The sequence below is a fragment of the Dromiciops gliroides genome, chromosome 4 (assembly GCF_019393635.1).
Source record: "Dromiciops gliroides isolate mDroGli1 chromosome 4, mDroGli1.pri, whole genome shotgun sequence".
Taxonomy (NCBI): Eukaryota; Metazoa; Chordata; class Mammalia; order Microbiotheria; family Microbiotheriidae; genus Dromiciops; species Dromiciops gliroides.
The window spans coordinates 33,399,843-33,412,539 of NC_057864.1; the positions used below are offsets into that span (position 1 = coordinate 33,399,843).

At 57.0% G+C, this 12,697-nt stretch overlaps 1 protein-coding gene across 3 annotated transcripts in view; it reads left to right on the forward strand.

Annotated features, from left to right (window-relative positions):
- Window positions 1-12,697, forward strand: part of ERI3 (ERI1 exoribonuclease family member 3) — a 171,395-nt gene that overhangs the window by 129,269 nt on the left and 29,429 nt on the right. For all 3 annotated transcript variants that reach the window (XM_044001876.1, XM_044001877.1, XM_044001875.1), the window contains exon 7: window positions 7,712-7,811. In XM_044001876.1, the coding sequence (XP_043857811.1) occupies window positions 7,712-7,811 (100 nt within the window). The remainder of the gene's footprint in view (window positions 1-7,711; window positions 7,812-12,697) is intronic.

Sequence of the window (12,697 nt, forward strand, 5' to 3'; positions counted from 1 at the left end):
CCCCTCTTGTAGGCTTTATGACAGACCCCTCCCCCATATTGCACCCACCGAGAGCCCATCCAGACCTCTGTGCAAGCAGGGTCCTGCAGCTCAGGACTCGGAAGGGGCAAAGGACATCCTTGCAGACATCTGCAGAATGACTCCAAGGGAAAGCTGATGGCCACAGGGCAGGCCCTTTCACCCCTCCCTTAGGCAACCTCTGGCCCCACCTACCACCACCCCACCACAGACACCCCAGCTTAGCAGCAAAGTAGCCAGAGGCCAGGGAACCTTCCTGATGAGTGGCCATCCCTCAAGCCCAGTCTCTGGACCCCAGCTCTTAGCAAGCTTGAGACCACCTTGAGATCATCAGGCTTCCAGGCTGCCTCCTGGCCTGGGCCCTGCACATCCATGGACTTAGTGTTCAGGCTTTGGGCTTCCTTCAGGACAGGGGTCGGTGGGACAGTGCAGAGTAAGTAGAGAAGTGGATGGAGGGAGGGAGGAAGGAAGGAAGGAAGGAAGGAGGAAAGGAGGGAGGAAAGAAGGAAGGAAAGAGGGAAGGAAGGAGGGAGGGAGGGAGGAAGGAAGGAAGGAAGGAGGAAAGGAGGGAGGAAAGAAGGAAGGAGGGAGGGAGGGAGAAAGGAGGGAGGAAAGAAGGAAGGAGGAAGGGAGGGAGGAAGGAAGAAAGAAGGAAGGAAAGAGGGAAGGAAGGAGGGAGGGAGGGAGGAAGGAGGGAGGAAGCACTGCCTTCTCTCTGCCAGACCTTGTGCTGGGTGGGTGCTGGGGAAGCAAGAATGAGGGTAAAACAGTTGTTTTGGGGACTTTCCCTTCCATTGGAGCAAGGCAGGACAGGGCCAGGGGATGGAGCTGGGATCCGGGCATCCCAGTGACAGGCAGGGGGGCCACAGGGCAGTGGGTTAGCAGACACTTTCTAGGGGGAAAAGGTAGCATCAATTGGATTGTTGTTCTCAGATCTAGAAATGGAAAGTGGGGGTCGGCCAATCCATACAATACTGGGGGTGGGTCACTGGAGAGGATGTGAGGTATCCTCTGGGGCGAACTCGACCGAGTTGAGTTGGGTGGGTTTTACTCACCCTCAAGGTGGAGGCCCAAGCTGGGCAGATTAACAGGGGACAGGCTGACCCCAAGTGTAGCCCCCAGAGGTCTGGTGCTGGAGTGTTCCTGGCGTGGATTAAGAAGGGGTGGTCTCCAGGCTGATGACTGTTCCAGGTAGGGAGGAAGGGCACTGTTGACACGGTGGCGTCCTGGGTGGCAGCAGGTTAAGGTCATAGCCTGACCCTTGCCCTCCTCCCTGGGCTCCTAGGCCATTTGGTGACCCTTGACAGGGGAGGCTGAGCCACTGCCTATGTTGGCATCAAGGAGCCCTGCTGTCCTGTGCCCCTTCCCCCACAGCCCAGGCCCACCTCTGAGCAGTCAGTCCTAGGGTGGGGGCCCCCATCAGCCAGGCTGTGTTCTTCGGTCTTATACAAGGACATCTGCCCCTTCTCTGGGCTCCGTCTTTGTCCCGGGTGTGGGCAGGGCAGGGCCAGCAGGCTGGCCTGAGAGCGCCTCCGCAGGGCTGGCTCCTCAGCCTCTCCCCCCCCGCGTGGGGAAGCTGCCGACAAGGGCTACTCCAGCTCTTAGAGCCAATGCACTTGGAGCAGCTGCTAAGCCCCGGGTAAGCCGGCTCGGTGCGGGCTCCTGACGGGACTGACAGTGCATGGAGCAGCCTGATTATACACAATTCCATTTTCGCAGGCCCGGCAATGTAATTTCACAGGGCGATCAGTGTTTGCATGTAATAGCAGGCTGGGCTAAGGTGTCAGAATATTAAAGGCGCTAATGGAAGGCTCCCGATACACTGGGGGCCGGCCTGCCCGCCACGTCGCAGATGGCTGGGCACTAAACTAATGGGGCAGCATCCAGGGAGGGAGAGGCTTGGGCCGAGGAGCTCCCGGGAGGGAGGGAGGGCACCTGCTTCCCAACCCAGGCACGGAAATTAAACTGAGACCTGGGGGGCAGGGAGGCGGGGGGGAGCCAAAAGCTAGATACAAGGCAGGCAAGGGAGGGGAGGGGATGTGCTGCACCCAGCCACCCTTGGCCAGCAGGTGGGAGCAGGGGCCAGAGTACCCGGCCTGTGACTTCTGGCCTGCTGGACTCCAAGGAAGGCCCCAGGGGTGGGATGTAGCCCACCTTGGAGTCACAGTGGCAGCAAGGGGCAGAGCTGGGGTTGGAATCCCCCCCATCTTTCCATTTCTCTGGTGCCCCCGGCCCCACCCACCTCCCTTCATAAAACAGACTCCCCTGAAACCCCAGATGAGTAACCTGGCACGGAAATGAGGGAGGAGATGGGGGCAGGTGGGTGGGGCTGGCGCTGGCCTAGACTGAGCGGGCCCAGCAGGGGGCCAAGAGGGCACCTTCGGCCCTTTGAACTGAACTGTCCCAGAGTGCCCTCCTCCTGACCACTCACCTTGGCCAGGACACAGATCATCGGGTTGTAAGATTTCAAAGGAGAAGGGACCCTAAAAGCCACCAAGCTCAGCTTAGGGTGGTCAGGCAGGCATTGGTCCCCCTTGCAGTGTGCCCAGCAGAGAGTCACCCTGTTGCTGCCTCCCGCTACCTCCCCCTCCACTCTGGGGCACACTGGCATGGTGAAGCTTTCTCAACACCTAGCATCAGCCTGCCTCCTCTTGGGTCAGGCCCTGCACCCACACTCAGGGTGGGCTAGGTCCTGCCCCCACCATGGTTGTGACCAATGCCAGCCCTGGAACCTCAGGGAAGGAGATCCCAGGGGGCCCCTTTGGCATCAGGTTGTCCTGTTCCTGCTTGGTGTCTGTGGGCCAGACACTCTTACCCTGACATTCAGTGCCTTTTGCACAGTTTGTGCCAAGCCTGCTAGTCTGAATCCTCCCGGGCCGCCAGCAGGCCCAGCCTGTACACTTGGGCTGAAGGCTTGGCCGCTCTGGCCAGTTTTTGTTTGTTTTGTCTCTGTGCCTCAACACCTAGCACAAGGCCAGGCATACAGGAAGCGATAAATCAGTGCTGATTGATTGATGGACTGATTGCACCCACCCCCAAACTACCTGGCATTCACCTGGTACACGTTCTGTGTCCCTGTCTGTGTTAGGCATGTTAACTCCCAAAGAGGAGGGCTTGTATCTCTTTGTCAGAATCTCCCCAGTGCCCCTGGGCCCGGGCACACAGTAAGGCACGCTTAAGCTGCACTTGTCGCTTAATAGAGGCATCCCTTCTGCTTGGGGACCATTCTGACTGGCGGGAGGTAGAGCAGAGGCAGCGGGCCCTCTGGCCGAGGACCCGGGGCTCAGGGCAGGGAGGGGGTGAGGAAACGGCTGGCTGTTCAATGAGAGCTGAGTCATTTAGCCCAGCCCTCTTAGCTGATACATGGGGAAACTGAGGCTGAGAGAGGGAGGGGCTTGCTCAAGATCACACAGGGAGTGAGCCTAGTCCCAGAGTCCAAATGCGATGCCTTCTCCATGGTGCACCCTGCCCCCCTCCCCCCCAATGATGCAGAGCCCTTTGGATGAATCATTGTTCCTGCCATTTTGAACCCTTCCGGGAACCAAAGGCCTAAAGGAAAGGAATGTTTGTAAAAGTCAAACACGTCCTGGTACCACTCACCAGGGACAGCCAGGCACACAAGGGTCCGTGCAGCTCCCAGCCCTCGGCCATGTCACAGACACTCTGGGTGACCGTGCCTTATCTGGGAATGTGAAACTGCCCAGCGTGACAGCCGTGGGCTGCTGCCGATGTGTGCCCATTCATCTCCACCCAAGCTCTGACAAGCTACACTGCCCTTCTTGAAAGACATCCGTCAGCCGAGAAAGCTGGGCTGGGGGCCGCCGCGCCCTGCCTCCCCCTTTCTTCTTCCTCCTTCCTTCCCTCCCTCCCCCCCCCCCCTCTCTCTCTCTCTCTCTCTCTCTCTCTCTCTCTCTTTCTCTCTCTGTCTCTCCCCCCTCCCTCTCTCCCTCTCTCTCCTCCAGCTGAGCCCCATGGAGTGGAGGATCTTTGGTGATAATCCAGCGATGATAATGGGAATAAAGGGGACTCCTCATCTAATGTTGTTTTGCCCCAAGCCCCCGTGTCCGCAGCAGCCCCCCAAACGCCTGTGATAAGGGTCCCTCTGTCAGCCCTGGGATGAAGGTGTCGAGATAACATTGAGGCCCCAGAGAGGCAGGAGAGCCGCCAGCAGAGGCTGGGTGCGTGGTCGCCGCCGCCCGCCCAGCGCTAAGCTGGGAAGCGGGCTCGGCACCTGCTAATACGCGTGTTTAATATTTGATGTGTTGGGATAAAGCAGGATCACCTTCGAATTGAATTGAGTGTCAGACGAGAATCTATTACTGAAATTCGGGTGTGATTTGACAGCAAAGTAGACGATGTTATTCTTGACTAGTTACTGCAATCTTCTCGCCGACATCACTTAAATATTTTTTTCTTTGCTTGAGTAAACACACATTATCCTTCTTTTTTCCACCCTTCCTTCCTTTTTTTCCTTTTTAGAGGAAAAAAAAATACCCAGCTTGCCTTCTCGGGGCTGATAGAGTAGATGGTTATTTCTTTATTTGTCCTATTAAATGGAATTTCTGATCGTTTAATCCTGCTTTTGTAAGTGATTTTAAAGTACTTGAAGGCTGGGAAGGGGGCCCCCCACTTGTCCCTCCCCTGCTGGGCTTTGATCAGGGCTGGCCAGCTGGAGGCTGACCTCCAAACTCTAGCTCCCCATATCTCTGAGCTTGTGTCCTGCACCCTCCAGGCCTGCCCGTGCCAGGGCCTACTGAGGCCCCTTGACCTAAGCCAAGGCTTCAGAGATGGGGCCATTGGGTATCAGGGAGTGGGGGGGAGGGGGAGGCTTTGACCAGGAAGCTCTCTGTGGCAGACCACTCCTCTCTGACCCCACCCATTGTTAGGATTCCCAAGGCCTGATTTGAGGGAACAGGAAAGAATTTGGCATTTGAGACAAATGAACGAGGGCCAGGGTGCTGCCCAATCACCCCACACTGCAAGCAAGGTGACCCCATCCCACACTGGGGCAGGCCCAGAACCTGCCACATTCGCCTGGCTCAAACCAGCCTTGTGTGCTCAGTGAGTCCAGTTATCCAGCCCGTGCCACGGTCAGGGCTCCTGGGGACCACACGAGGTCATGACCACCTTGGCCCCCAGCCCCTACCAGACGCTGGGGTGGGCAGAATAGTGAGCTCTGAAGCCGGAATCGGGGAGACTTGGGTTTGGATCCCAGCTCCGCCTCTTAGCACTTGCTGGCTGGGTCAGCGGGCAAATACCTGGGCAGCCTCAGAGAAGCCCATGAGTGTGTAGTGACTGCTGAGACTTGTCATCAGTAGCACTGAGGCTGCGACCTTGGGCAGGAGCCTGTGCCTCTAGAGCTCTGAAGTCCTTCCTCTGAGACTAGATGGGTCCCTTTACCCCCCCCCCAGGCTAGATGACAGGGACAGGACTCTACCTGTGCTTCAGCAGCTCTGGGCCCCATTGGCCCATGCCAGCCTCCACACCCACCCAATCTCACTGCTCTGCTGGACCCAAAGGAGTGGCCCCAGCCCTCAGGGAAGTGAGCACAAAACCTGCTCTCTGGATGGGGGCCCAAACTAAGGCTATCGCTGCCATCCCCTGCTGCGGGGAGCCCTTCTGTGTGCCTGCTGCCTAGGGCTCACAGTGACCCTCGAAGCCCCAGAGAAGACCCTCTCACCTCCCCTCCTCCCCCTCAGTGCTGAGTTAACAGTCAGGAGCCGAACTTTGCTGTTTAAAGATTAAAGGCTCCCTTTAAATATTAAACACCAGAGCATCTCTCCTGATGGGGTGGCGGGGTGGGGGGTTTGGGGGGGGGGAGATCTAGTCAGCAACTTAAAGCTGAGCAGGGTTAGTGCCCCCTGCAGACCCTGGTGGAGGGTCGGGGAGGAGGCCCCTCCTTCCCCCAGACCCCCATGAGGGTCTAGGAGGTGTAGGAAGAAGGGAGTGAGGAGCTGGGGGGCTGGGGGGAGCAGATCGATGCCCCTGGCACTTCCTTCCCCAACCCCAGGAAAAACAATTAACAGCAGATCGATGGGCAGTGGGCTTTGAATATGCATAAGTGTGCACTTGACCTTCATCAGGGAGCAGAGACATCCCCCCCTACACACACACATACACACACTCGCGCGCGCACACACACACACACACTCGCACATGCACACAGGGGCTGCTTAGTCCAAAGACCTGACTGGCGACCTTGATTCCTGCCCGGTAGGACATTGCACATGGTGGGTCTAGGCCAAGGCCTCTGGGATCTCCCAGAAGGAGGCTTAGACACTTAGACCACAGCTGGTAGTGCCGTGGATAACACACTAAACTTGGAGCCAGGAAGACCTGAGTTCAAATCCAGGTTCAGACACTTCCTAGTTATGTGACCCTGGGCAAGTCACTTACTCTCTGTCTGCCTCAGTTTCTTCAAATGTTAAATGGAGATAATAGTAGCAGCTGCCTTGTAGGGCTGTTGTGAGGCTCAAATGAGATCATATTTGTAAGAAGCTCCTTAGTGCAGGGACACATGATGGGTGTGGTATAAATGCTTATTCCCTCCCCCACTCTGCCGCCCCCCAAAAAAAATAAAGGAATGAGACAGAGGTACTGCCCATCTGGGGAACCCGTCTCAGACCCAGCCAAGTCCTGGGCCCAGGAACCTCCTCAGCCTGAGATTCAGGGCCCTGCAGTGTCTGTCCACACCCTGACCTTCTGCTCTTTGCTTGGAGGCCCCCTCCACTCTTCCTGGCTTGCTCTGGCCCAGAGTTTTTCCTATCTCTGCCTATTTGCTCAAGCTGTCCCCCTCACCTGTGAGGCCATTCCTTCCCTCCAAGGCCCAGCTCTTCATCACCTACCACAAGTGCAGAGAGGCAGCCCTCCTCTGAGCAGCGGGTCCTGGGCTCCTGCTTTCCCCCTCCTTCTGTACCGTGACCTCCCCTATGACGACCTCACAGGCCTGTCACCCGTGACGTGTCAGCTCAGCAGGCATAGTTACCAGCTAGCTCCTGTTTACCTGTGAGGGCAGGAAGCCAGCTGTGGGCTTTGGGGCCCTCTGAGAACCCAGACACTGGCCTCCAAGGCTGAAAGAGGCTTGTAGCACCGCACCCCCCCCCCCCCCCCCCGCCAAGCAGCCCGCCATCCCCCAAGGCCCCAGAACTTTCTTTGGGATTTCCTGGGGTCCACCTGGGGAAACCCCCAGGAGAATCCAGCTGTGTTCCCCTTTCGGCTCCACCTCCCTCTTTTCTCCTCTCTTTCCAGCTGTGCCCTCCTGCAGCTGTGGGTCTCCCTCCTGCCATGGGGCTTGCCCTCAGTAGGGGGTGGGGGGTGGCCAGGATGCATCAGACCTGCTCGGCTTGGGAGGAGAAGGGGAGGGGAGGGGAGGGGAGGGGGAAAGGGCTGTGTACACAGCAGGAGGGCTGGGAATTAGGCATTGACTTAATTAGGAGTTGTAATTGCTAATCACCTCCCTCCAGGACCCACCTCATGTGCTATTAATTACTATTAATTATGTGGGCCCTGCATAGCCTGAGAGCCAGGCTTGGCTCAGGAACTAGCTGGGCCACAGGCCCATCTACTCCCTGCCCGCCCCCAAGGCTGTCCTCCCCCTGGCTGAGGGGGAGGACCAGGACAGGGAAGGGGGGAGTGGGTGTGGAGGACCCACGGCGGGTGTGCCATCACTAACCAGCCTCTTCCTCTCTTCCAGGCCTACAGCTTTGCCATGGGCAGCTGGCCCAAGAACGGCTTGCTAGATATGAACAAAGGTCTCAACCTTCAGCACATAGGACGACCTCACAGCGGCATCGGTCAGTCTCTGCTGCCTCATTCGGCTCCCCTGCCCGCCTCTGTCCCTGGCTTCTCTCCTGTCCTCCCCCATCCTCTGCTGTCGAGGGGCTGTTGGGTGAATTGGGTGTTCTTTGTGTGTCTGCACCTTGGGGGCCACCTTCCTCGGGTAGATCCAGCCGCCTGTTCTGACGGGGCCTGGGCTTTGGTGGTCCTCCAGACTTTGCTCAGGTTTCCGAGGCTGTAGAGTCATGGGCCTTTGGGCCGGGGCTCAGGGGTGGGGCTCACTCTGAGAGCCGGGGTGACACCCCCCAGGCCTCTCGCTGCTGCTACCTCCTCATATCCCTGCTCGGGGGAGACCTCCTTGGAGAAACTGCCGCCAGCCCTGCTCCTGAAGGGAGCTGTTTAATATTGTTTCAAGGCTCTGGCCACTAAACTCTGCGATCGATACGAGTTAAGGAGATGAATTATTTAAACCTCACCAGCTTTTAATTAGTAGGGTCCTTCTGAGCGATGACTCTGGCTGCATTATTGACGGCGGTGGCGGCACGAGAACGTGGTCCTCAGATGTGGAGGGGGTGGGGGCAGCTGCACTTGGTGGGGGGCTCAGGGACTCCGTCGCGTTTGCCCTGAAATCCAGGGCCTCGTGTCCTTGACCACACACAGGCCATGCCCTGAGCCCTCTCCACTCTCCCGTGGGGGCAAAAGCAGGGCCTTTGTCCTAGGGGAGCATGAGATGAGATTCCCGTGGAAGGGTGCTGGAATATCAATATCCAAGGCCCTCCCAGGTACACAGGTCCAAGGTCAGGAGCATCAGGGGACAATAGGGTCAGTTGTGAGCTGTCACCATTTGACAAGGTTTTGTGGTGGGTGACATTCGAGATGGACCTTGCTATGTGGGTGGGGTCAGGACTGTAAGTGGGAAGGAAGAAAGGAAGGAGGGAGGGAGGGAGGGAAGGAGAGAGGTAAGGGAGGGAGGGAAGGAAGGGAGGGAGGGAGGAAGGAAGGAAGGAAGGGAGGAAGGAAGGAGGGAGGGAGGGAGGGAGGGAGGGAGGGAGGGAGGGAAGGAGAGGTAAAGGAGGGAAGGAAAGGAGGGAGGGAGGGAGGAAGGAAGGAGGGAGGGAGGGAAGGAGAGAGGTAAAGGAGGGAAGGAAAGGAGGGAGGGAGGGAGGAAGGAAGGAAGGAAGGAAGGAGGGAGGGAAGGAGAGAGGGAAAGGAGGGAAGGAAAGGAGGGAGGGAGGAAGGAAGGAAGGAAGGAAGGAAGGAAGGAAGGAAGGAAGGAAGGAAGGAAGGAAGGAAGGAAGGAAGGAAGGAGGGGAAGGAATGAAAGGAGGGGAAGAAGAAGAAAGGGAAAGAAGGAGGAAAATAGAAAAGAATGAAGGAAAGAAGGATGCTATTCTGCTCCTCCATTTTACATTTAAGGAAACTGAGGCTGAACCAGGCTAAGGCACTTGCCCAGTGGTTCACAGCTAGCAAGCTTCTGAGTGGGGCTTTGCAGTCTCCACTGCGCCACCTAGCTGCCGCAGTCAAACATTCCTTAGGCACTTGCTGTATGCCAGGTTCTGTGATAAGCAAAGCAAGACAGTCTCTGTCCCCAGGGAGTTCCACAGGGTGAGGGGATGCTGGACATGGGCAGCTTACAGTGAAACTCCCCATCAGTGCCAGGATACCCAGGGGCAGAGGACACTGCATCCGTAGGTGGGGAGGTAGCTACAGTAGAGGCAGCATGGGGTAGAAACAGACGTTATCCCCATTTTGTAGATAAGCAAATTGAGGCTGAAAAAGGTCAAAGGTCCTACAACTGCTAAGTGAGGCTGCCTTGGAACAGGTCTTCCTGACTCCAAGTCGCTGTGCCCACCAAACTGTGGGACTCTGCCCCCTTACCAAGCACCCACCTGTGTTTTCCTACCTGTCCCAACAGTGGGAATGTGTTTGCCCTGATCAGCACTGATGCATCTCTTTACCCAAGGCCAAGAATGGCAGAGACGGGGGAAGAATTCTGTGTTAGGCTTGTGGTCCAATATGTTATTGTTTAGTTGTTTTCAGTCCTGTCCAACCCTTCATGGCCCCATTTGGGATTTCCATGGCAAAGAGACTGGAGTGCTTTGCCATTTCCTTCCCCAGCTCATTTGACAAATGAGGAAACTGAGGCAAACAGGGTGAAGTGACTTGCGCAGGGTCACACAGCTAGTGAGTGTCTGAAGCCATATTTGAGCTCAGGTCTTCCTGACTCCAGGCCCGGCATTCTATCTGCTGTGCCACCTAGCTAGTCCACTGTGACTCCTGGGGTATTCTAACAATTAAAAGTTAATAAAGACCAGGACTAAACTGGGTGGAAAACTGACTGATCCTCAAAAAGAGCAGGTCAGCTTTCCAGCATCAGTGTCCTATTCCAGCCTCATTCTATCCACCCCATGGCCCTTGGGCTAAGACTTTCCCAGCCCAGGCCTCCAGTTTCACCCTAGGGCAGAGGCCCATTCAATAGCTGGTAAGGTAAAGGTCTGGGAAGAGACACCATTGGAGTCACCTCTGTATAGTGTGAGGGAGGATGTGATAGATTCTCCTCCCACCTTCCCCTCCCTGACCCCATGATGTGGCATCTGAATGGGGCTCCACCATCCACAGGGACCTTTGAGATTTGCCCCATCTGCCATCATGCCCACAACAGCCCTGGGTGTAGGCGCCACTATCCCCACTTTACAGGCAAGGAAACTGAGGCACTTAGCCATCAGCTGACCTGTTTAGTGGTACACACAGTAAGCATCAAAGGCAGGGCTTGAACTCAAATCGCCCCAGCCCAAATTCCAGTGAAGTGTCTCCCCCAGCTGCTCCCCTCTGAGGCAAAGGGGAGGAGGGAGACGGCCCAGGTGTGGGGACACACAGCTCAGAGGCTCATGGTGTTCAGAGGACACCAGCCAATCCTGTATGGGAACCAGCAGCGGTGAAGGCCCAGGCACTGGGCACGCCAACAACCTCTGCCCTCCCCATGCATGCGGATACTCCCTCCAGCACCCTAACCTTCCCTGTTTCTCAGTCTACTCAGTTCCCATAAATTACTCCTCCACTCTACCTCATTTCCACCCAGCATGGTCACCGATCTCACAAGAACTCCAAAATTCCTTAACCTAATCATAATTGTCTATTATTCAGTGTCTCTCTCTGTTTCACATTTCTTGTCTGCCTCGGTTTCCTCAACTGTAAAATAGCACCCACTCTACTGGTTTTGAGGATCAAATGAGATCACAGTTATAAAGCTCTGGCACATAGTAGGTACTATATTTGCCCCCTATTCATTGTAAGCTCTCTCTTTTCCCCTCCTCCCCACTTCAACCCCTGTCTCCCTTCTCCTTGCCAAGGCCCACATCTCTTCTTGTGCCTTTGACCTCCCCCACCTGCACCCCTGCCCCAGTCTACTCCAGAAGCCTTATCTCTCCCCCTGACCCCATTTTGGTCCTTCCCTTGCTCATCTTCAGTTTCTTGTTCTGTCCTGGCTCTTCCCCTGCTGCCCCCAAACACAAGAAGAGGGGCCTGAGTCCTTGCTCCAGAGGGCAGCAGTGGCTCGTCTCCTGTTGTCTTTCTACCCCAGAAGCCCAACACGGGACCTGGCTCATTAGCAAACACTGAAATGGTTTTTTTAATCCAGTATTTTGACTTCACAGCCAGAGCCTCCCAAGGTTCACCCTCACTCCCTCCTTCCGCCTTCTCTCCTCTTCCATCACATTGTCTCTGAAATCGGCTTCATGCAGATGAAACTGCTCTCGGGGTCGCCAGTCCCAGGGCTAGATAAGCGGACGCCTCTTCTCAGGCCTCATCCTGCCTCCTCTCGAGAAGGGGACAGAGCTCCTCACCCTGAGAGTGGGCCAGGGCAAAGTGGGCTGCTTCTGGGGACAGTGACGTACGTCCTCACCCCAGAGGGCCAGGGCAGCAACAGGACAGCCACTCGTGGGCTCCTCGGACAGGTGCCTCTCAGACGTGGTGCTCGCTGGGGCTCCTTCTGGTTCTTCCGTCATCAGGCTGATACCCTTCAGCCTGCCTCCTTCCTTCCTCATCCACACCAGCCTACATGGGTCATCAGGCATAACATGGAGGCCCATACCACCCCTTCTCCTGGCATCTCTAGCAGGAGACGGGTCCTGGGCAGGGTACTCCCCTGCCTTCCCCGCTGTGGCGTCTGAGGCATAGCTTCTCTTAATGTCCCCAGCCTGCCCTGTGCCCACCGCTTCCCCTGCTCCCACCCCCCTCCCATGCGATGCCGCTAATGGCTGCCTCATTAGGCTCAGCCACTGGCCCCGGTTGGTGCTCCCATCTGGGGGTTAGGAACCTGGGACCACAATGCCCATTAATGGGGTCCTCCAAGCATCCTGCCTAGGATCTGGTCCTGCCCACATCTCCTTGTCCCCCCAGGTCCAGCAGGGCCACCTCACCCATTGAGAGGGTCAGTGGCCGCTCCCGCCCCATCTCTGGAGGAGAGGGTGCTGGGGGTGGGAGGGGCTAGCTTGGGGCGCTAATTAGAGCAGGGAGAAGAGGAGATGGCGAGGCTCGGGTTTGGAGCAGCAAGGTTAATGGCGTGCTCACGGAGTCGGCAGTTTTAATGAGCTCCAACTCTCCATGCGCTGAGTTCACTGTGCGTGTTAAAAGGGTCTCACTGTGGGAGTTTGATGGGGACTGTCTCCCGGTCCCCGGGTCAGGGGTCATCGCCCGTCACTGTCCACTCAGGCATATGTACTTGGTGACACAATTCTAATGAACTCCTCAAGGAGCTACCATGCCAGGGAGGGGAGTGGGCAGTCTCCCAGCGGCCAGGTTCTGACGGACCCTTGGCGCCGTCTGAGCCACCTCCGCTTGTCGTTCTGACAACAGACCCCTTGCCTGCTCCTCTCTGGTCCAGCAGGGCCAGGATCTGACCCAG